Source organism: Echinococcus granulosus, assembly GCF_000524195.1.
Source record: "Echinococcus granulosus chromosome Unknown EG_S00129, whole genome shotgun sequence".
Lineage (NCBI taxonomy): Eukaryota > Metazoa > Platyhelminthes > Cestoda > Cyclophyllidea > Taeniidae > Echinococcus > Echinococcus granulosus.
In genome coordinates, this window is record NW_020170509.1 from 60,656 (window position 1) to 83,391 (window position 22,736).

Consider the following 22,736-nt stretch of genomic DNA (forward strand, 5'->3'; position numbering starts at 1 on the left):
TTTACTAGATTTTTTTCACTAAAAATAACACGGGTCTTAGAATTTGATGGTTAATGAGTAGCATAAGAGCAAATAAGTAAATACGTATCAATATTTTGAGCAGAAATGACAAAGACATCAATCTACAGGTTTTAATAGTGAAACTAATAGGTTGCATCTAATTATTAATCTGTGACATCGATAAATATTAAAAATTTGCGAATCCTGAGCTTTATTTGGAAAATAATTTCAAGAGTCAGTGTCCTTTGGACTATGGCCTGCTTCAGCACCACTGTTTCAAACAAAAATCCATAAATGAGTTTTGCTGGTCTTACAATGTTTTCAAAAAAAGAAGATTGCTGACTCTTTAAAGACTATAAAGCACAAGTGAGGGCACAATCGTTACAACATCTCTATAAAAAGAATGAGAATTATATGTGGCGCATTAAAATATACAGAATAAAAGTACTATTTAAATAAGTAATTAAACAAATTAGCGCGATTACGTTGGTAATCTGGGAGTCTGTAAACTAGGCAGTGCGTTTTAATCGTTGGCGATGCAGCGGCAAACTCGCGGAGGATCGATTTTTTGGGTTTGCGCGTTGTGTCTTTGCTGGTGCTTTTCTTTATTTGCGACGGTAAATACCTTGAGTCTGATGTTTTACTTAAAGAAACTCTAATCAGTTTGTAGGAGACTTTCGCTTTGGTGCTCTATTTTCTTTCCTGGTCAGCCAACATAAGGTCTTAAATTTCATATGAACGTTGCTGGATTGCAATTGCTTTGTTCTCTGGACCGCATCTCTGTGTACCCCATTACTCGATCACAAACTATCTTCGTTTCGATAGTGTTTGATTCGTCAATGGCTTCTCTGAGGAGCATGCTTCACCAAACTTCCCATTTTTTATTCCATATAATTTAAATCCTTCAGTTGTCGTAATAATTTTTATTTTCCTCAAATTTTGTCGGAAACAAAGATTCACATCTTTGTACACGAAAAATAGTACTGGATTTTGTGTTCTTTTTTGCGACCGCTGTTTTATAAATTTGCAAACTTTTGTATTTCCTATTTGGAGCTTTTACATTAACGGGATAAACATTTCATGACTAGGACTTTATCTTGCATACTATTAGTTTTGGTGCCTACAGACCGGCTCATTCTTTACCGATTCACCAATTTTATCTCTGCATTCATCTAGCGTGACACCAAACATATCGGTCAATCTGTGTATCATGGATACTTCTGCACCTCCACCTCCTTCTCCTGCTTCATCGTCTAAGGAGAATGCTCGTCTTGCTTCCTCTACCTCTTCTGCTACTACATCCATCAACGAGACCCATCCACCGCCTACTCCACTTATTAAGAATAAGAACTACGCCGGTCCGCCTATCCCGTTGAAGGAGAAGCGGCACTCTTCATCCATTTTTAACATCAGCCAGGATCGCCATCTGGTCCCTCTGCCAGCCATCAAAGGTGCGCTCTCTCGTTCTCTTGTTGATCTGGTACTTCTCTATTTCTGTTACGGCTGCTCCAGGGTCTAATTACATGTTCTAATGAGCCGTAGTTCGTTCTTGAGCACGTAACGGAGGCACGCCCAGATGCGCTTTTAACTCGCATCCTTCTTTTGCTTTTTCGCAAAGGGTGGAGTAAATCTTAGCTGACTCTGCAAATGTGGGGAAGTGTCTGTCCTTACCTTATAAGAGTCATTTTCACTCTTCTTTAACCCGGAATTCTTGGTATAAATGGTACCTGGCCAACTTGTGCTCGTACATTTCGCAGACAATTAACTAGTTTCTTTCGCAGTCTCTGGATGAGTTTGATGCCTACCCTCTTCATGATAACATTTAAAGAGAGTAGTGTAAAAACTTTTGGTATGAGAAGCTGTGCTCATTTTTTGTCTTTTAACTCTGTTTGGGAACTAGAATAAGTCTGTGTGTACTCATTTGTGCAAGAAACCGACCAAAACTTGAGTTTATCGGCCTGTACGCGTCCATTGTTCAACCCTCGATTTTGCATTTTAGTCAACAGCTACTCCTCCAAGCTATCGTAGTAGTTCAACGACCTATTAGCAAGTTACGTGCCCGAGGTGCTATTAGCAATCGTGTGGAATAGTAAAGCATATTTTTCTCTCGTGGTAGACGCAGCAACATCACAGGAGCGAGAGCAGTTGTTTCTACAGAAGCTTCAGCAATGTTGCGTTGTCTTTGACTTCCAACCGGACCCACTTTCCGACCTGCAAGGCAAGGAGGTGAAGCGCAATATCCTCAACGAGATGATTGAGTATGTGCTGGAGGCTAGAGGTGGTGGCGGTTCCAATAGTAGTGGAGGTAATAGCGGTGCTAACGGCAATAGTGGCAATGTCATCACCGAACCCATCTACCCAGCAGTGGTGAAGATGATCGAGGCCAACGTCTTTCGCACTCTTCCGCCGCCAAGTAATCCCTCGGGCGCGGAATTTGATCCAGAGGAGGATGAACCCACACTTGAGGCCTCGTGGCCACATCTTCAGGTCTGTCTGCCTCCCTAATACCTTTTTTTTGTGTTTTTAAGCAATATCTTCTTGCTCAAGTATTTTCACACACCTATATTTCATTCTGATTAAAAGTTAAAGCCTCCATTCCAAGTCTGCCGTTTCCCGTTGTTGGTTAGATGCCTCTACCTTGACAGAAACTACTACTTTTAATCCTGTCACCATAAGGATTTTTGAGAGTTAGTTTAGAAGACGTGTACCTCTCCTTGTTTCATTTGAAGCGATAACCTTCCTCTGATTCCTTTCGTTAACGGAACCCTCTTTCAATAAAGAAATTGCCACTTGTGCTCAGTTTCGCCTGTTGTGCTCTCCTGCGATTTCTCATTTCCATGCGGCCGTTACTGCGCTTTTGGCGCCTTTACTCCGGCAATGATGCTCGCGCTTACTTTTTTATCCCTTTTTTATGTAGTCTCTCAACGCGCTCACCCTCCCAGCTGTCAAAATTGTGGCGGTTTGATTTCCACATGCCAGAGTTGTTTTTTTTCTTCTAAGCACGATGATAAGGAAGTGGATATTTGTGCGAAATCAGGCAAATAAGGTGTCCCACTGTACGCTCTCGGATGAGAACAGATTCTGAAGTAAATGAATCTTACGGCTCTTAACTCAAAATATGGATGTTTAACGGTGGCGTAAGTCGGATATTGCACCAGTCTAGCTTGAGCGAGATAGGGTCGGATTACTTTTGTGTTTAGCGCTTACACCGAATCAGTCCGCATTATTGTCTCGATCGTTGTCGACATGCCTGCCGATAGTTCGTCTCTTTGCCATTCATCGGCTGTTTTATTGTATTTCTTCTACATGGTCGTAAAAACCAGGTGTGATAAAGCCTCTTCTCTTTCTAACCTCGATACTACGTTGTCACATTGGCTTGCATTGTAAGCAGTGCCATAGTAACTGCTGAAAATGTGTGCTATGATATCAGATTTAGAATAAAAAACGGAGGAAGATGAAGCAAATTGTACTTGAGAATTTGCTGGAGTATTCAGGTTGCATTGGTGTCTATTGGAGACCTTTTAGGCAACCGTGTGATTTAAACAACTATCATAAAGTTTAACTGTACCTCCTTTTACTTTACTCCTGATGAAAGGGCAGTTCTATTTTTGAAGAAATAGTGGACTTTCTTGGATTAAATAGGCGATTTACACTGAAGAGCGTTTCAAATAGATGGCTTTTACTTTTGGACGTATGTCGCGTCTCATCCATCTGAATGCGAATCGTGTGCAAGGCGAGACTGTTTCGCCCACTACTGGGGGTGCGTCGTGTCATCATAGCATATGGTCCTCTGTTCCCCTCCTCATACTCGAATGCGTGGCTTGTTTTGACCACTGCTGCGCTGACATCACGTGCCGTCCGTCCTTTGCGGGCAGTTTTTTGGCCTAGCCTAGAATGAATGGCCGAGGGGCTCTTCAATTAAGCCATCACCGAAGCATCAGCTTGAAGTCGTGCAGGCAAAAAGTGATATGCGCGCGTCCACGCACGCCTGTCTGCAACATCTTCGTATCACCTCAATCCTGCCTTGCAGTTGCCGCCTCCATGCCTGCCTGTCCGTTTCTCTGCTCCGCTTTTGCGCGCGTGCCTGTCCGTTGGCCCACCTGTCTGTAGCACACACACCGTTCCCAATGTCTTTTTGGCTGGCTAGATGCTTGGACTGGTTTTTAAACCGACTCGTGTTCGTGTCCTCCCTCCCCTCCAGCTGGCAAAACATCTTGTTGTCATTTGGGTGCAGTTATGCTGTAGCTGATGTGATTAAAGAATACGGGAAACGGGTCGAGGAAAAACCTTGAAACTCTGCTCGTCTTCTTCACGCGCTCTTTCATTCATGTGACCTCTCTTAGGCGTCCTCAATTTTTCGGATTTTGTTGTTGTAATCGACCGAATTTGTTGGTTAATGGGTCACATGCACTAGAGAATATGTAGGCGTGTTTGTGTGTGTGTATGCAGAAAAAGTGGCATTATGGGGTTCTCACTGGACGTGAATTGACTCCCTGCGATGGCCACGTGGGACGCCCACCCTTTTCTACTCACAGTGGATTCGCTAGTAGGTTTCCCCATCAAAATGATTGATAAAAGTGGCGGAGGAGTTTCTTGAATAAAGACTGAAGCAGCAGGTGATAGATTTTGGTGAAAGGTTGCACCGATGCTATTTACCAATCGGTTTAGTTTAACTGGTTTCCTATTCTGCTTTTTTATGCGAAAGTAAGGTAGGAGGACAGTAGCTGATTCATTGAAAATACAAATACTGATTCCGTATTTTGACATTTCGAAGCAACAGTTAGCGTCCGATTCTCATAATCTACTGTATTAATTAAGAGGATAGCGTAACGCTGCGTGGAACTCGTACGAATACCAAGTACATTGAGTATTCTTCTGATTCGGTTTTTTTTACCTTTTTTATCCACGAAAATCCGCTGACCAGTGAACGCGGTCCTACTTAATTCGAAATCCACCCCGATTTCTCATTGGCTGTTTTGCTTTCGTCCGGTTGTTTTTTTGCCGTCGAACTTACCTCTTGGGGATTGTTCATTTTTCACTGCATGTATCACTGATCTTAACACTTCCTTTGTTGTCAAGTTGTGGTATGCTTTTGGAGTTGGGATAGCAAAAAGATCTAGACCTCCACTCTTTATTAACGTGTAGGCTACTAAGGGTCCCAGAGGAAGCTTCGGTCACAAAGAAGTGAACAAGTGCCAATTACTCTTTACACCAGTCAAACGTTTTCAGATTATGTGCGATCTGCACTTATTTTATCACTAAATCCTACCAATTTGTTCAGGACCCATGTCACATATGTGTGACGTTTGAGACTAAATGAGACTTCACGTGATGTTTGGCTTATTCAAATGCAGTGTTTTGAGGCCCACAAGTGAGGTGATTTTGATTCTGCCTTGCTCCCAGGGGTGATGCCAGTTTTTTGTCGCCCAGTGCCTGTTTATGTGTTCATAAGCATATGTCGTCTTGCCAGATTTTTTCCTCTGCTCAAACAGCTCATTTTCTTAGCAAATTACTGTGTTTATTTTCATTTACAAGGGTGGAGTCAGCTGCAAGCAGTTAGATTTCGCCTTTGGGCGACAGGAATGGGAATGAAGAAAAATTAAGGATGCATTTCCAAAAGGAAGTGCTTTGCTCTTTGAAAAGAATTCACCGTCTTTCTCTATTGGCATCCTGAATATGGTGACGACTTTAATCAGACTTTTGGGAATGAGTACGCTCGCTTCTTCTCTTTGCAGAAGAATCAAATACTTTTTTGGTGCTAAAACCCCGTGTATTCGTCTCTTTCCTCCGATCTTTGGAAAATATGTTGAATTTTTTGTGAGGGGTAAATCTGCCCGTTGTAGTGTGATTTTTTGAATGTTTGTCCCAAATTCCGTCGGTCGATTCTGCATCATTTTTCACATACCTATCTGTGCTCCTTTCAAATTCTTTACATTCTGTTCTGTTAATTCAAGCTTCATTTGTCAATCATATATTTTGATATTTGACTGACTTTCTATCACCAATAAATGCTAATTTTCCCCACATATGGCTTTTTATGTAACAAATTGTTTCCATAATCTTCATGCTTCCAAAGTCTGACAAGCATGGTATTTTATGGGCAACTTCTTTATTTTGAAGGTGCTGGTGTAATATTAAGAATAGGGTCCACAAGATGGGCTGAACATTTCGATGCCCTTGCTATTTGTTACTCGCAGGACCTTCTCGTCTCCTGAGCGCTTTTGATCATCTCACATGCGTCAAAAATAAGGAAAAAAGGTGGATCGCTAAACGGCAGGGATATAGCTTTTGTCCTCGCATTAGAGCCCTGTACACTAATGTATTCAAAAACTTGACTCCATGCTGCTGTCTGTCGCATTAAACTTGATCCTTACAAGGTTTGGAATGGTTTGCTCTCTTACACCACGCGGTGTAGGTAGTTGCGGTGTGGTGTAACCTGACTCCTTGATCGCATGAATTTCCTAGTTTAAGAAGGTGATCTGTTTTCCTGTAGAACTTTACTGTTATCATTGTTCTACTCCGCTCTTAGCTTCTAGTCCCCTTCTCACCGATATTAAATGCACTTTGCTCTACCAGCAGGACTAATCACATGAGGCGGGTCCACCGACCTTTTGCCCTTTTTGGTTTTTCTACACTGAATACAGCTGTTGAATAAGCTTGGGAATGATAAACACTGTTTAATTAAATGAAGACTTCAACACTGCTGCTGATTTATTTCTCTTGATAGCTTTTTTTGATAAGGCTTTTAAATTCCGTTGGAGTTGGGGAGATTCTAGGCTTCTCCTCGTGGAATTGGAACAAACGACATTCTTTTTTACCACTTTGGCTGCTGTAAAAGTGGTGATTGGTTAAATCTTTTAAATCAAACTCAGCATCCCTAACACTTTGAGATCTAAGTCCACAAGTTTTGTAATTGTCCGTCAGGCGTATCTAACGACGGAGTCCACTTTTTAAATCCATTCACTAAAGCGCTTCGTTCCTGGTGTGTAAATACTGAAACCAAACAGCTAAGAAGTAAATTTTTTGTTCACCTGTTGCCTCTTCACCGCAAGAACACTGTTGTTATTTACGCTTTTTTGTGCATAGAAATACAATACTATTGCATGATAGCGGAAACGCTTTTCAAAGCTAAAGCTTTGGCACACCACATAACTGTTAATAACTACGGTTGGATCTTTTTCAACCGGTGGATGATTCATTTCTAGCTGCACCGGACAGTTGCGATTGGAGTGATTAGGTGCCAGGCATAACAACTGTGATTTTTGAAAGCGTGTTTCTTATGACAAGTGCCACCGCTATTTCGCAATCCCACCTTCTAGCTCTACCAACTTTGGCTCACTAAACAGAAATTCTATGACTCGAGGAAATGCAATTGAAATAACGCTGCATGAACCGGTCAAAAAGGTTGACAGCGAGGGGTAGGAGTCACATCACAATTCCTCCCCACGCTCATGGCAGCCTTATGCCGGAAGCGCTCCCACTTCACACATTCTGTATGCAAATCACATGCGCACACACGCATGCATGTATGTGGCCACAGGCACTGCCTGCTTCCATTGGCTTGTTTAATCCCCCACTCTTGCTCCTCCCCACCGCCCCTTCTCCTCCATTCGATTCGTTCTTGATCTTTCCCTACGTGGCTGCTCCCACGCTAAGTTGTAAGGCATGCAAGCCTGGATGATTATGATAGGCCTAGGAAGCCAGTATCTTTAAACTGAAATGAGCAGGTCGTCATTCCACCTCTAGGACTGCTGAATCATTGGATGGTATGAGTAATCCTTCTCATAGATGACTTGATTTCTTTCTTCGTCGGTGACCACGAGGCAGGGCATGATACAGGGGTAGTTGGTAAGCTGTGATTCTGCTCAAATTGCTCATCTGTTGTGGGTGTCTGCAGGCAATGTAGCTCTTCTACGACTTCACGCGCTGCATCTGTTCCATCCACATTTGATAGAGCTTCCATGCAAACCTAATGATCGGGTGTATAGCATCGAAATCATTCCTGAATACTTGTGAATCCAATTCTAAAAGTAGCTCCATTTTTAACCCATGGCTCGGGATTGGCGTGGGCAGAGCTATAACCCTCCGATGTGGAGGTTCAATTAAGGTAACTTTAAGAGACTAGGTAAGCTTTCATTTAAGTAAAATAAATACCATTCCATACCAGGGTTCATTGTCACCTTGGTTCATTTCTCTTCTTCCAATGCCACTATCTGGATAATCCGTTCACGCATGCACACTGGTACGCACAAATGCAAGGAAAAGGGTGCAGGCATTAGTCATCATTCAGTGTGCATTCCTGATCCCTGACATTTGAAGGCTTTCCAATTATCTCAACTCCCATTTCTGCACACGCCGGTATACACTCCCAGAAATGCAATTACATCCAAATCTCGGCCGCCAATGCATACAGAGTTGTCCTCTTTCAACCTTCTCTGTCGCCACTTTTGCCAGTTGGTTGCGATCAAGTTCGTCTAACAGTACTTGAGAGTACCTCATCTGTAATACTCAAGATCAAAGTTCCGGTTTCCATTCAATACATTGCTTTGATAAGGGTGTACTCTAGCATGAATTTGCCATCTCAAGGGTAATCCATTCATAACGATGCCGCGGCGGGGTGAAAGCATTTGAGTGGTTTGAAATAGTTCGCATGTTGGAATCTCATTATTTGGTAATTAACTACACGACCATTGAGAGCTTGTGGAATTAGTCAACTCTGACCTGCTATCTACACCCGTAACTGGTTATCATTTGTGGTTGAACAACATAAAATCTCAAAGTTAGGGGGAGTTGATTATAATTAGGTCGTAGTGATAGTCATAAGGATTATCGTTTAATTAACACAAAGTACTTTTCTAAAACAAGTGACAAGTAGACACTTGAATGACTTTTTCACTGTCAAATGTGTAAGCGCACCCATGACCCATGTCGTATGCGATTGACAGCTGCAAGTTGGGTCACATGTGCCGCGCATTAAAATTGAGGGTATCCCACTGTCACTGCTAAATTAGTGATTTGCATCGAATCTTGCGGCTGCTGTTGAATTGGTAAATGTGTCGCCTTGCATAACCATGTCGTCACCCGCTTGACACTCATCCATATGATCTACCCTCGTGGCACTTTCAATTTCTTATGTAACTGACTCATTTTTGGGATCAAATTTGCTTGGTAGCGTGAAATTTCTCATTTGGTCGACGTGTCCTGTGAATACGTGCTTTCAGTAGCTAGTCAAACCCGTTGATGTTTCTCTCTCTCCGCCTGGACCTTTGAAAACATGACTACTAGCTTTGGAGCCATTCGAAGTTTCACATGAACCGCTGTGAGGCAACCGATATTCACAAATTAGCAACAATTTCTCGATGATTGATAAGCATAACGCTTGAGCCTCACTGAGTTGACGAAGGTAATGCCTCTGTATCCCCTGATTCCATGTAATGTTGACTTGTAGCTTCTTTGATACCTAGAATGTCGCGCATTGAGGAACTTACCTCAGTGGATAATGTCGCCGTACCCCCTTTGAGTGTCTACCAAAAGCGCCATTCAATGAATGCTGGTGTGTTTCTAACTATTTGGTGTTATTACACACTCCCATGTCACACATTCAACCTCTGTAAGTCGAGTTCCGTGTGTCTCTTACTTTGTTAGCGCAAAATTGAGCATTTTTGCTAGTTAGTTATATTCTACTTTCACTTCCCCCCTGCCGATTTATTTCAAATGACCCATCGAGATGGATGGATGGGTGGATTGATGGATCCACTTTTATGCCCACATTACCTTTCTCCCTGATCAGCTTGGGTCCCTCTTAAGCAATTGATCAACAGTCCGACACCTTATTTGACCTACCTCTCGGTTCGCAATGGGGCAGATGTAAATCACAAATCGAAGTCAACGTGGCAGTAACGTATCTTCGAGGTTAGATGAAAAGAAAGTCTGTAAAGATCAAAGGGGTAGCACCGAGAAAGGTTTAAATCTCGTCGAGTTAACTCTTCACCTTCCAATCCCGTATTTACTACTCTTTGTGAAGTTCTAAGCCTGCGGTGATGCCGTCGCAGCCCATGTGACTAGTTGTCAAAAAACTTTTGCCACCTCATTTGGTTATTTGCTGACAGGCATGATGGCTCACACATCTCCCATCCCACGTGTTTGGTCACTGTGCGTTGGTTGAATCCATTCGCGCTTACCTCCAAATCCCTGATTCCGGTTATCTATGTATAGTTCTGTGAACTCGGGATTGAGGGATCAATGCTGGCATTGATACTGATGTAGCGTTGTTTGCTTTGTTCTCTACTCCTCGTCTCTGGCCTTGTTTCAAGTAGCTCGGCATTGTTGCAGTTACTTTCGACACATCGTTATTGTCTGTACTTGGACTTAGCGTGGGACCCATTACCACGAAAGGAAATTTTCTTTCAGAACGAACGACCCAAGCGTATGACTTCACTAGCTAGTCGGGTATTTCAAGCATGGATACCTCAATCTCTCTGTACCTTTAGAAACCCTGATATGATTTATTGGACTCACCCTCCCTTGACCTAAAAATCCTCCTTAATGTTTGATCAATTGTCTCGAAGGTTTGTTCCTAAGCTTCATCAGAGTCGATGGGTAGTTTTTGGATCAAAATGTATCATTTCGAAACAAGTAGCGATTCCTCGAGAACTCCGTTTGCTTGATTTACTATAAGGGTTGGTGGGCGCATGTGTACCCCGCCACGTTTTTGACCGCAGTGAGTAGAGTCGAGTAGAGTCACATGTGTGCCTCCCACCAGGCGCCTAACCCTGCATATGCATTTGTGTGTGTGTGTGTACCATTTTGTCACCGCGAAATGGAAGTCACGATAGTTGGTGTTACACTATTATCTGCTTTGTTCTCTACACGTCGGTTTGATGGGCTGCTAACTCGTACTCTCCTGCACTCATGGCTTTTCGGTAGCACTGTTTGACCTTGATTATTTGCGTGACACGGCGAAATGTTTACGCAACCTTCCTAGTTGAGTGTATATTAGGTAACAATCCAGGTGTGTTCTGAATTATCAAAACTACATCAGTTTCAAGACCTTAGCTTTATGGAGTTATGTCAAAGTGTATTCATCCTACACGGCTGGTGGAAAACTTGAGTTCCGTTTTTTTTTTCTCCTCCATATCCATTTCTTCGCTCATTGTAATGTTAGGGCACCAGTTTCCAACTTCTCTATTTAATAATTTTTACTACTTTCGCCTATATACAGATTGTAATACCCTAAAGCGCATTGTATCTTAGGTTCTTCCAATCTTTTCTGGTTGGTTGAGGGTTTTTCCTATCAAATAATAGAGTTGTTTAAATGAGATATTTCTCCAGGTACTGTTAGGGTGATGGTCCCGATGGGAGGGCAATCGGTCTTGGTAAGGCAGGGGTTGAATTCCTGTTGGAAGTTCCCCGGATTGTACAGGCTCTCCTCCTCTACTAATCATCAGTTCGGATATTGAAGTACCACCATTACAGTCCATCACAGCGTCTTGCCGAGTTTTTCTCATTTGACTGAGTGTACGCCCAAATTTGCTCGACATTTTTTAATCCATTTCTGGATGGTCTTTGATGGATGGACAGATTTTCTTCTTTCAACTACACTTACCTTGTGGCGGCTCAGATTTCCTACCTTAAGATATAAAATTGCCTTTTCACCGACCAATCACTGACTGTTGGTGCATCCAGTTGCTTGTGATGTTTTAATCAATTTATAGTTGATTGTCATTCGTAAAAATGACAGAATTTAGGAATAACGCGCAGAAGTTACTCCAAAACGGCTTTAAAACAGTTAAAACGTACATTTAATGGTTGACTGGGTGGTTAAAAGGTCGTTTCGGAACTGAAGCTGCTACGACGTGCCAGCGGTTTCTAGACACACAAATAGGACATGCAGCTGTTTAAAAATGAGGAGACTAAGAAATTTTGAATCTTCGGCGAACTTTTTTGGTTTTTCTAACTGCAACACAAACCAGGCTTTCAAACTTGCATCCATTTTTTCGGTTAGATTTGTCTTAAGCGAGCAGAACTGTACCCGTGTATCAATCTGGTCAAGTTTAGGACACCACCTCTTGGCGATTGACAAGTGTGAGGTGACTTGAAACTCATTGCCCTTGAAGTGACCATTTGACTGCTAACGAGCCCTTCTTTTGCTACGATCAATTTTTGTTTACCAAATAATGGATGCGTGTGTACCTGGGTACTTTTTGTTATTGTCAATTGCACCTCCATCTTCTAGTAAGCATTGACGACGATTTGAAGGTGTTGTGCGAAAATTTAATCACATCTCTTCCTCTCCAGGGTGTCTTGCTAGTTTTTCGAGAAATTTCTCGCCTATAGCCACGTGAAAACTGTTTTTATTGACACCTGTATCTGCTGGGTGTTTACTACATAGTCTTATTATTATTGCTGTGTCCAGTCCTCCTCTCATCTTAAAGTAGCTTTCCTAGAGTATACTCTATTTGCTTATCTGTTTCTTTTGTTCACTTCACTAGCTCGTCTACGAATTCCTCCTTCGTTTTGTGGAGTCACCAGAATTCCAGCCCAACGTTGCCAAGCGCTACATTGATCAGCGGTTTGTGCTTCAGGTAGGCGAAAGGACAGTGCTTTTGATCACTTCTTTCCCAACTCCATGAAGCATTGCCTAAGTGAGAGGCTAAGTCCGATTCTAGGCCTGAAGTATCCTTTTTAAAAGGTAAATTTTTTAATTTTGGTGTTTCCCTTTTGAATGGTGCGTGAAACTACCTGCAAAGTGCCTAGCAATCTGGCAACGAAATTTATGTTTCGGTTTTATGAAGTGCTTCTCAAACATGCAGTTTTTCTTCTTTTTACTCTCCTCAGATTATCTTCTTTTAAAACACCTTTTATAAGAGAATGGGTAAGGCGGTATCGAATTCGTGCTTCGTTTTGTCATTCACTTGTGCTGCAAGTTAAATAAACAGGCTGCGAATGCACAGCACTCTGGAAGTGGGCTTCGGCTTTGAGATATAACCATTATTTCAAAATCTATCTTTTGATCTCGATCAAATAGCCTTTTATGTGGTTGAGTCCGTGCCAAAGTTCAGCTCTTTCTTCGTTTGTTCATTCAGTGGTGATATCACTCAAGGAAACAGCTAACGAACCTACTGCTGATGTAGGCGTTAAATCCGGACGTTTGAGCATTATCAATACCTCAAGGGTGATTTTACTTTCACCAGCATCCAAGTTAGTGCTGAATTTTTTGTCCCTAATTTTCGAATGCGGTGGTTTGAGAATTACTGCTTCAGTGAGTCTGTCATTCCGAGACAAAGGTTGGGAGGATGGGAAGAGCAGTTATGGGCTGCAGTGAAGGCAAATGCATCTCAAGATATGCATGAGGAGGCACCTTACATGATTGCGGCCTTTAAAACAGCAGATTGGTGGTCGTAATTTGACTAATTGCGATATGACCACCTATTGACAGGATACAATGAAGCAAACAGTGGAATATGAAGTCACAATCTCTTGTTTGGTGGCTCAATAGTTAGGTTTAGTTGCAACATTTGCTAGTCTACTTATTCGATTTTCTTGCGTGAAACAGACTTTCATGCATGGACTAGTCGTTGCCCCAGCCATTTTCCTGCAAGGCGTGAAAAAAGAAGCGTTCAACAAATTGTCGTCTTTGATGCCATCAAGAGGTCAACAAAGTTTTCTCGGCTTTCGACGCAGGTTGCTTCAGTGGCTTCTCTTCCTCGTGCTCCACTTTCTTTTGCCCACTTTGAACTCTCATATTCTATCAACCAAACCCAATAGATGTGGTTCGAGCTTGCCTGTTTTACGAGCCAAGCTTAACTCAGTCTCCAAGCTGCATCATCAGATGGTTTCTAATCACCTTCAGGAAGATCCTTTGCTCTCAATCTTCTCCTTACGTCTTCTTCATGCATCATAACATCTTGTGTATTTTGGCTTGCAGATGAGATTTTTGTACCTGATACCTTTGGGATGTGTGTGAAAAAGCTCTTTGGGAGATATCCAGGCCTTGCGAATCGGTCGAGATAAGGCCCTGTTTTTGCTGGGCTAAATATCGCCTCAAAGTCTGTCCGTGTGGAGAGCCCACTTTAGGATGGGAAGGGGGGGGGGTAAGGTACTGCCCCATCTTTGTCCTTCATGTTCTCTGCATATTCCTCTAACTTCCACAAATCATAGCAATCATGTTTGAAAGTAAAAGTTTTAATGACGTGTACATGTCTAAGGCTAGGTTGTTTGCCCCTCGAGACATCTCATTTGCCTGTGTCTCATTGGGAATGAAGTAGCTGGATTTTTAAGGATGTTTTCTCCAGTTATTCTATTTTTTGTGCCAAAATCACAAGAGAATATTATGTGAACTCCTGGATGGCTAATGATCCTGTAGTTATTTGGTGTGGTTTCAAATGCTAATTTGCCCATTTGAAGTAAACATTTCCATCCGTGACTCATCTCTATTACTTGAGAAGGGTCAACTCGAGCTATGCTCAAAAGAAATCTCACTTTTTCTTGAAAAAAAGGTTGTATCACCTATCATAACTATATTCATTTACTCTCTCATCATTGTTCCCTACAGTTGCTAGAACTGTTTGACAGTGAGGATCCACGGGAACGCGATCTAGTCAAGACAATCATGCACAGGATCTACGGCAAGTTCCTCTTTCTTCGTTCCTACATTCGGCGGCAGTTCAGCAACGTATTCTACAAGTGAGTAGACCGCTTTCTTTCCTTTCGAACGCGTCAATTTTTTTATCAAATTAATAAGTCGGAATAAGGCAGAAAAGGCGAGTTCTTTGAAATACTTGTATTATTAGTTGCATATATGGCCCTGATTTACTTGATAGTGTTGCTAGAACCTTATCATCTTATAAAATACCTGCTTGCAAATATGAGCTTATGTGGGGACGGGAGAGGCACTGAATGTGACTTTTGAAACCTCCTAGTTTTGTTTACTCACGTGTGCGCAATTGCCTGAATTTTTGACAAGTATGTGGCCGGACAAAACAATATCCATTCGCAGACATCAAGTGCTGCTTGTCCACGCGCTGTGGCATGGAATTTTTGACTGATTTTGATGTTTTTTGCTCAGGACCTGGATTAATCTTGAAAAATGGCATGTTCGTTTCATGCGTTGTGAGGGAAACAGGAGAGTCTAAATTCGGCACTCTTTTTAGGCGGTTTGAGTACCTGTGTTTGTTGTTCTTCGAATTCCTCCTGAGGGTCAGTCTAGAATTCTCAATGAGTCTCCACAAATCTTTAAAGCTGTTACGGTCGAATGGACTCTATTTTGGGCGGTTATTATGCCCAAAATGAAGGCGATCGAGAACGCAAAAATTATGCTTCCCCTCATTTTCGAATGTCGCTTTACATTGGTACTGTACATTCGTGGATTTCTCCTGACGGGAGATGTAGATGTAGGTCAGCATAAACAAATTATAGCAAATGGTGGGACCTGACCGTCTAAAGCCCATTTGCATGTCCAAATTTGTCGCCCTTTAGGCAAACCAGAGGTCAAAACACCTTTACTATGAATGGTTGCGTTTAGAATTTGGGTCGAATCTCGAATCTATCAAGGTAGTCAACTCAGAGTTAAAGCACTCATCAAGGATTTTCAGTGGATATCAAAAGCGGAGAGATTGCCCTCCTTACCTCCAATTTTGTCGAACTGAAAGTTGTCGACATTCTTTTGCAGTGAGCATGTGACATTTGAATATCAAAGCGGCTGAGCTGATTTGTGAAGTGGAATAGGAACATTCCGTGCTCATGTTGTTGTGGTTGTTCTTTGGACTTCACTGAATGAGATCGCTTATTAACTGCCTGTAAGCACGTACCACATATTTTACTTTTGATTTGTTAGAATGAAAAGTCGTGACCTTTGAGCTCACCCGCCCTTCCTGAAGACACTACAAGACGTGCAAAAATGTCATGAATGGGTACCATGACATCAATGTAGTCCTGCAAGCCTGCTGGTGCTGGGGGGCTAGAAAAGTGCGGTCATGATTTGAGCAGACTTATGCGCTCCTAGCCTAAAGGACGCATCATAGCAGAATCAAAACATCGGCGGATCGTCACGCCAGTTTAGAGTAAGCTTAGTCCTTCTTCAGGAGTTGTCTCTGGTACTGCTGCACTATCCACCGCAGAGCCAATCGGGTACATCGAAACCATCTGTCCGCGAGACGGAAAGGGTGATGATCTGGTTACTTGCGTCCCAGGGATGAAGACAGCCTTCATCATACCAATATGTGCTGAAGGCCAGCGCCTTCCATAGGAACGTCCACCATAAGGTAGTAAAGTTTCTGGGCTTTTGTTCTACCCGGCTTCATTCCATCTTTTTGCCTCTTCTTGGAAACTCTGCTGCTGTTTGGGGTCCAAACGCCGAGCTAATGTTTTGCATTTAATTCTACCTGAATGTGCCATCTCATGGCACGTTTTTTCTCGTCTATCAAATGTAATTTTTGTATAATCTCCTCCATAAATCACACCAAGAGATTCCAAAGCAAGGATCTTAATAATTAAGGTGCTGAATTTTTTGTTTCCTTTGGCTATTTTGGAGGAAATTTGTGATGAAGTCATGATCTGGCCTCTGATGTGTCGATTTTTGAGCTTCGACTACTTAGCCTGATGGGATTTTTCAAATTACCCTCACTGTTTACTCCTTCTGTTTAATCGTCTTTCAAACTCTCATTTACTTTAGACAGAAATTGTCTGTTCATTGTTCTATAAGGGGACCCAAAAATCAAGGCGAAAATGGACATTCCTTCGCCAACGAATTCCAACGCAATACCTTTTATAAACCGCTTTTTCTGACCTTTTAAATGTCGTTATTCTTTTCAAAAAATTCGCTTAAGTACATGAAGATTGCAGTCGAGGTAGCGTAGGAAGTTAGGGGTGATAAGTTTTGACTGACTTGAATAGACGTCGAATTGTGAACGGTCTCGCCATTGAGGGCCTACACCATCGTCTCTAATTTAACTCTCTTTCCTGAGAGAAGTTCGTCTAGAGGATGCACTTCCACGGTCACATCGCATTAGATTTCGTTCGATGTATATTGGAGTGCGTTTGACATCGATGGTGCAAAGTTCTGCCACCCTGGCTTTGGACTTTGCCTAAAGCCTACCGCTTTTGAATTGCTTCACCGCCACCTATTACTGCTTTTAAGCTATTTCATCCACACCATGTCTTAAATTACCCCTGCCGTCATTCTGGCTACAATTTATTTTAGTAGATTTAAATTGACAGACCGTGATTTGACAAGTCAGATCCACCCAAAGCAGCCGGGTAGGTGACCAAATTCGATCCTTGGACCTGTTGTTGTTGTTGTTGTCGTCGTCAATCGGTTGGTGTGTTGTTCTTGCTACGGCCATGACGGGGTGAAAGGTCATTGTGCTGGTACATGCACAAAGTTACGGAAATGCCAATCGTTTCGACAGATGGTCGCAAAAATGACAATCATGAAGTTGGACTTTGAGCTAGTGAAAGCAAAGGGTCCTTCATTCCGCCTTTCCAAGAAGTGGAATCAAATTCTGTTTATATCCGGAGGTACATTCAAGTCCAGCTTTGCAACCATGCGCCTATTATTGTCAGCATGTGCTTGTTCTTTTCAAGGAAGCAGCTTCTTACCATCTTTTGTCCTTTACTCGAGTAGTAGTAATCTTTTCTCTGACCGAATTCCCATTTCCACCACTAAGTAGTGGTCTATGCTTTTGGTAGCTGCTGGGGTGGTGACGTCTCTATGACCTCCTCCATCTTACTCTATCACGACAAGCGTGCAATTAAGGTACCCATGCTGACTTTTGTTGTTATAAATCGGAGAGGTGAGCCTTATTCCCTAAGTTTGCGAATACCCACGTCCCTTCTCCTTGCAGGTTCATCTACGAGACGGAGCGGCACAATGGCATCTCGGAGATGCTTGAAATTCTTGGCAGGTGAGTTTGATTTTTCAAAAATAATTTCTGCCATCTATTTGGCGATTCTGTTAGAGTCACTACCTTGAATTTACCAGAGATTTACTTTGCTTTTAAATTATGGTATATAACGGTGATTTGGATTAGTTGGAGAATCCAGAATTCGTCTTTTGAAGGCTAGTATATTTCAACGGGGTACTTCGGTTACTCCGCCTTCTCCAGTGTGTGAGGATCTGTTGTGCCCCTTTGTGCTTCACAAAATACAATCTTTTTGGGAGGAATGTCGGTGCTCGAAGGTACAAATTGCAAATGATATTTGTTTCGTTTTCCTTTAATTAATTACTGTTATCTTTTAATTGCTTCCAGTGGGAGCAGACTGAGGCATAAAAGGTTTTGGCCCACCTTTCCTTCATAAGCTAATCCACTGGAGTAGCAAGTCTATTTCTTCACGTCAGGCACCTGAGACTAAACTAAGGGATTGGGACAAGTTCCCACGTACTATTGGTGGGATAGGAATTGATGGACTTCTTTATTGTTACTTGCCGCTTCAATGTCTTAGACGTCGCTGTTTTACAGTGGATCGTTGGGCCTCGAGCTGTAAAATGAATGGCTAAAGCTAGTATGCAAATGGACGGCGGTTGGGCAAGGTAGGGACTTTCACGAAAAGCGCTGACACCAAACATACCATCTATCCTACCTGCCTTCAAGGGACGGTGGTTCCTTTGGTGCAAAGCACGTTACTGTTGAATTTGGGCTTCCACTGCCCCCGACTTCCCTTATCGATTGGGAAATTAAGTAGCTCTCACTTCCGATTGTCTACTCAGTGTGGTTTAAAAGCATCACGAAGTGAAGAGGCAAGGACCTCTGTTCCGCGTTTTGGTGATTTATGATAAGGGGCGTTTCCTTTCCGGATTGAATGTTATTTGAGCTTTGAATGTCAGTTACACGTGCTTCAACTTACAGTGCCATAACTTGCCGTCGTCAGCATGTCACCCTCCGTTCTCAACCATCTCATGAATGGTTCCATAGAAACCGATTTTTTTTCGATCCGAACTCTCTTGTCTCCACCGTGTTTATCATTTCGAGTCATGTGACAGCAGTTTTATTGAAGCACGCTTCTCGTTCTGTTCTGCTTATGAGTGTGTGCAACTCCAACTAGTAGAATATGAATTGAGGTAATATGGAAAATTATTTTACTAACCCTATTTCCACAAAATTTGTAGATGATTGGGCTCGCAGTCATTATGTACTAACTGATAATTTGCTGTCACTTTCTGGTCCCCCTTCCGTTGTCATCTTGTACTACCAGTGAAGTATTGCTTTTTGCAATTTACAGCTTCAAATTAATACTGGTTTTAGGTAGTCATGATTTTTTTCAACAGTTTTGGATATGGGCTCGTATTTTGGGTAAGCCTTCATTCAATGGCAGGACGTCAGTAATGCATACCTCAGGTCGCGTCGAGCCTTCCCATTGCGGTCATGACTGGCTAGTTTACGAACCTCTTACTTAAAGCTCAACCAACAATTGAATCTTCACCCGTCACACGTATCTGATCCATCTTTTAAACCTTGATCACGGGTGATTTCAGGTCGTGCTGTGACCTTTCAGCTTTTTCGGTTGGGTGTGCCGAATTTCAGGTCTGCATTTGATAAGTTTGCTGTGGCTATCTCTCTCAAACATGGATCCCCGCTTCATATTCTTTCCTTATTTATCGCTTGATAAAATTACTTATCGGGGGCTTTTTGGATCGAATCGACCTCGGTCTCGAGGTTTCCACAGATTGGTTTTTTTGGTCGTCTTCTTGCGGCCAACCGACTGGCCCTTTTTTCCTTCCGTCTGGTGACTGACATAGTTTGTGAGGTTTTGTGTGTCTAGCTTTTTACATGGCTCTCTTGGAGCCCGTAGGGATATGCGTCATTCCAGCGGTACAGCGCTCTCAACTGTGTCCTCCACTGTTTTCGTCTTATCGTTGAAATGTCGGGTGAACGTGGTGGATGGTTTCCGGGGTTGTCTGGCTTACCAGCCGAATTTGACCATTTTCCAAAGGTGTAGAAGCTTCTCGTTGAGTTTGCTATGCAGCATTTGGAGAAAGTGCGATAACAGAACATGCCACATTCAGGAAGACCCTCTACCCACAATCATGTGGACAGCTATATTGCTATTGGCTGGAATGGCTCCAATTCAATGTTCCACTAACAGTTTTTTTTTCGACGTCGGTTTACGTCTGCATCAAGTGGCCAAGTCGTGGAGGCAATTGAGAGACAAAAGTGAGGTGGTGGCAGAGGCGATCAGGACTCGGCTGTTTGTTCCTAGGGCTAAAAGGCTTTACAAAAGAATAGCTTGCCTCTAGCTTGTGTGTCTTTGGAAACGATAAACTGTAATGGCGATTGTTTCAACGAATTATAGAGGCTTGAAGATCACTTTTGCAGTTATTCAGCTTTTTTGCTGTCCTACCCAAGCAATACCAATTAGAAACTCCCACGTGCTGCTAGAACTTCTGTCGCTTGATTCGAAGAAGTTCCATAAGGCCGTTGATCTGTCGCTGAGAGAATGCCCGCCTATGCGTAGATTGTGTTTGGGTGTTAATGTCTACCGCAACCCATAATACCCGTTCTGATCCCACCGAGTGAAAGTATTTTACAACGAGATCAACAGAATTGCCCAGGTTTTGTGGATGGACATGCGTTTTGCGACCAGTTGAAAATCTGGGGTGTCACGTGTAAGCATATCGTGTCTGAATGTGCTTCTTTTCTTCTTCCCCATGCCTGCAGCATTATCAATGGCTTTGCGGTGCCACTGAAGGCGGAGCACAAGACCTACCTGATGCGGGTGCTCATTCCCTTACACAAGGTCAAATCGCTCAGTGTCTATCACGCTCAATTGGCCTATTGTGTGGTGCAGTACCTTGACAAGGACCCCACCCTCACTGAACCGGTAAGTTTCATTTTCCTTGCCTCCTGGCTTCTCTGTAATCGCTGACCTTTGGCTTAAATCACTTTTCTAGTTTGTGATTGAGTTGATTTTGGCGTCCGTAGTTAGGTCTGGATAGGTGTGACTGCCCCTTTCTTTTCACCTGTTCGTCCTCCTGCCAAAAATGTGTGTTTCGTGAACATCAGTATACAAATGGTCTAGTAGCCATACTTTTCACCTTGAATTCACGATGGATACTATTATAGACTTGTTATACGAAGTATCTGTGGTTGTACAGGAAACTTAAACCAGGAGCTTGGAGTGTTCTTGGGAGCAAGAAAGCTCATCCAAAAGTTTATTTTAATCTTCCAAAATTTACCTGAAGCCAAGATTGCTGCAATCGTATCTGTGAATCAGTCAAATGGAAGTGTCGGCACATTACGAAACTTTTCTCATGTTTTCCAACCTCTTTTTCGCCACCACGAGTCGTTTTAATTCACCAATTATCATAACAACGAAGGCAAATGTGGGACGAGGCGATCCCTCTCATTCCTGATCCCAGGTTTGGTTGACAGTAACGTTAAAGCGGACCTCCGTTGTCCTTCAAATAGACATGTTCCAGTCGCCATCAAAACCATGTCCTTTCATGTTCCCTTTCTTGATCTTAACGTGCTTGCTCTCGAGTTCAGGGGCTTCTAAACCTCTTTGTTCAAACAAAGACTTATTCATATGGCTTCACAATAAGAAATCCTTTTAAGGATACTGATCTGTTTATTCAGGACTTTTGTACTCAGTTCCAAACAGACATTACTACCCTCTCCCATTCAAAGAGGGCATGAACTTTGAAGAGTGGCTCAAAATCACCAAATTTAAGCTTTGTCTCTATCACTGACGCCAAAGAATACTGTACATCCCTCATGCCCTCCTCCTCAAGATCTGTTTTCAGCTGCAACAGACGCCGGCGTCACTCCTGACACCGACCTAAAACAGTGTTGCAACACCTTATCCCAGCTCGTTATTGACCATAAGGACCAGGTCCTAGCTAGACTTCTATCGTTGCAAAAAAAAGTGATCAAAAATTAGTAGGAGTACGCTAAAAATCTTCAAAATCTAACAGGATGAGCTTTTCGTGGCTCACCCCAAACACGGTTGCTGAATGAACAACCGTCCAGTGCAGGCACATAGTTTGATCACACATTGTGGTCGAGAAGCTCTGCAGCATAAAGACCAACTCCCTCAGCCAGTTGGAGAGGTTCGCAACCAGGAAGCGCCAGAAACTTTATGCTATCCCGCATTACCACATGCCCAACAGACGGTCCTTTGTCCTCTATGGGCTTATTGCTCATTCTACTCTCCTTTTCTTATTCCATGATTTCGCCATTTGGAATTGCGGCGTTTGATATCTTCTTTGCTCGTGTTTTGCATCTTTTGTTGACTTTTTTGCACATTCCCGATGGAAATCTGACCGATACAGCGCCTCTCTGATGAGTGATTTTGGCTTAATCCAGCATCTAAAATAGACATCATCCACTCCACTCTGACATGATCTTCTTTTTGCACCCAGGTTAATCGACTACAGTGGATGAACGGGTAGACGTTTAGCTAGTTGCTCTAATTAATCAAGCAAATCTTGAGTCATTGTTAGATTTTGATCGTGGGTCACAAAAACGGACCAGTGGGTGGATTTGAAAAGCCATTCACAATCGTTAAAGAAAAAACTAGATGTGCGTGTACTGTTTGACTACCAACGCTACATCGCTTCCGATTAGGAATGCAATCACTCGAACTGCATTTTGATCTAACGCGAGTGGATAATATTGTAGTGCCCCCTAATCATCATCAAAAATGCAGTGAAGTATATCAGAAGGTCTAGGAGGTCATTACACCAAGGTATTGACTAAATCACCGGAGAGTGAGAAGCCCAGCTTATTAAGCCTTGACCC

General features: G+C 42.6%; 1 protein-coding gene across 1 annotated transcript in view; it reads left to right on the top strand. All coding sequences in view use genetic code 11, as the record gives it.

Moving 5' to 3' along the window:
- Nucleotides 1-536: 536 nt before the first annotated feature.
- Nucleotides 537-22,736, top strand: part of EGR_09037 (Serine/threonine-protein phosphatase 2A regulatory subunit delta isoform) — a gene marked incomplete at both ends in the record, with an annotated part of 23,913 nt that continues 1,713 nt past the window's right edge. The window contains 7 exons of the mRNA XM_024498286.1: nucleotides 537-595; nucleotides 1,177-1,451; nucleotides 2,117-2,487; nucleotides 12,492-12,584; nucleotides 14,555-14,685; nucleotides 17,844-17,903; nucleotides 20,655-20,817. Coding sequence (XP_024347294.1) covers nucleotides 537-595; nucleotides 1,177-1,451; nucleotides 2,117-2,487; nucleotides 12,492-12,584; nucleotides 14,555-14,685; nucleotides 17,844-17,903; nucleotides 20,655-20,817 — 1,152 coding nt within the window. The remainder of the gene's footprint in view (nucleotides 596-1,176; nucleotides 1,452-2,116; nucleotides 2,488-12,491; nucleotides 12,585-14,554; nucleotides 14,686-17,843; nucleotides 17,904-20,654; nucleotides 20,818-22,736) is intronic.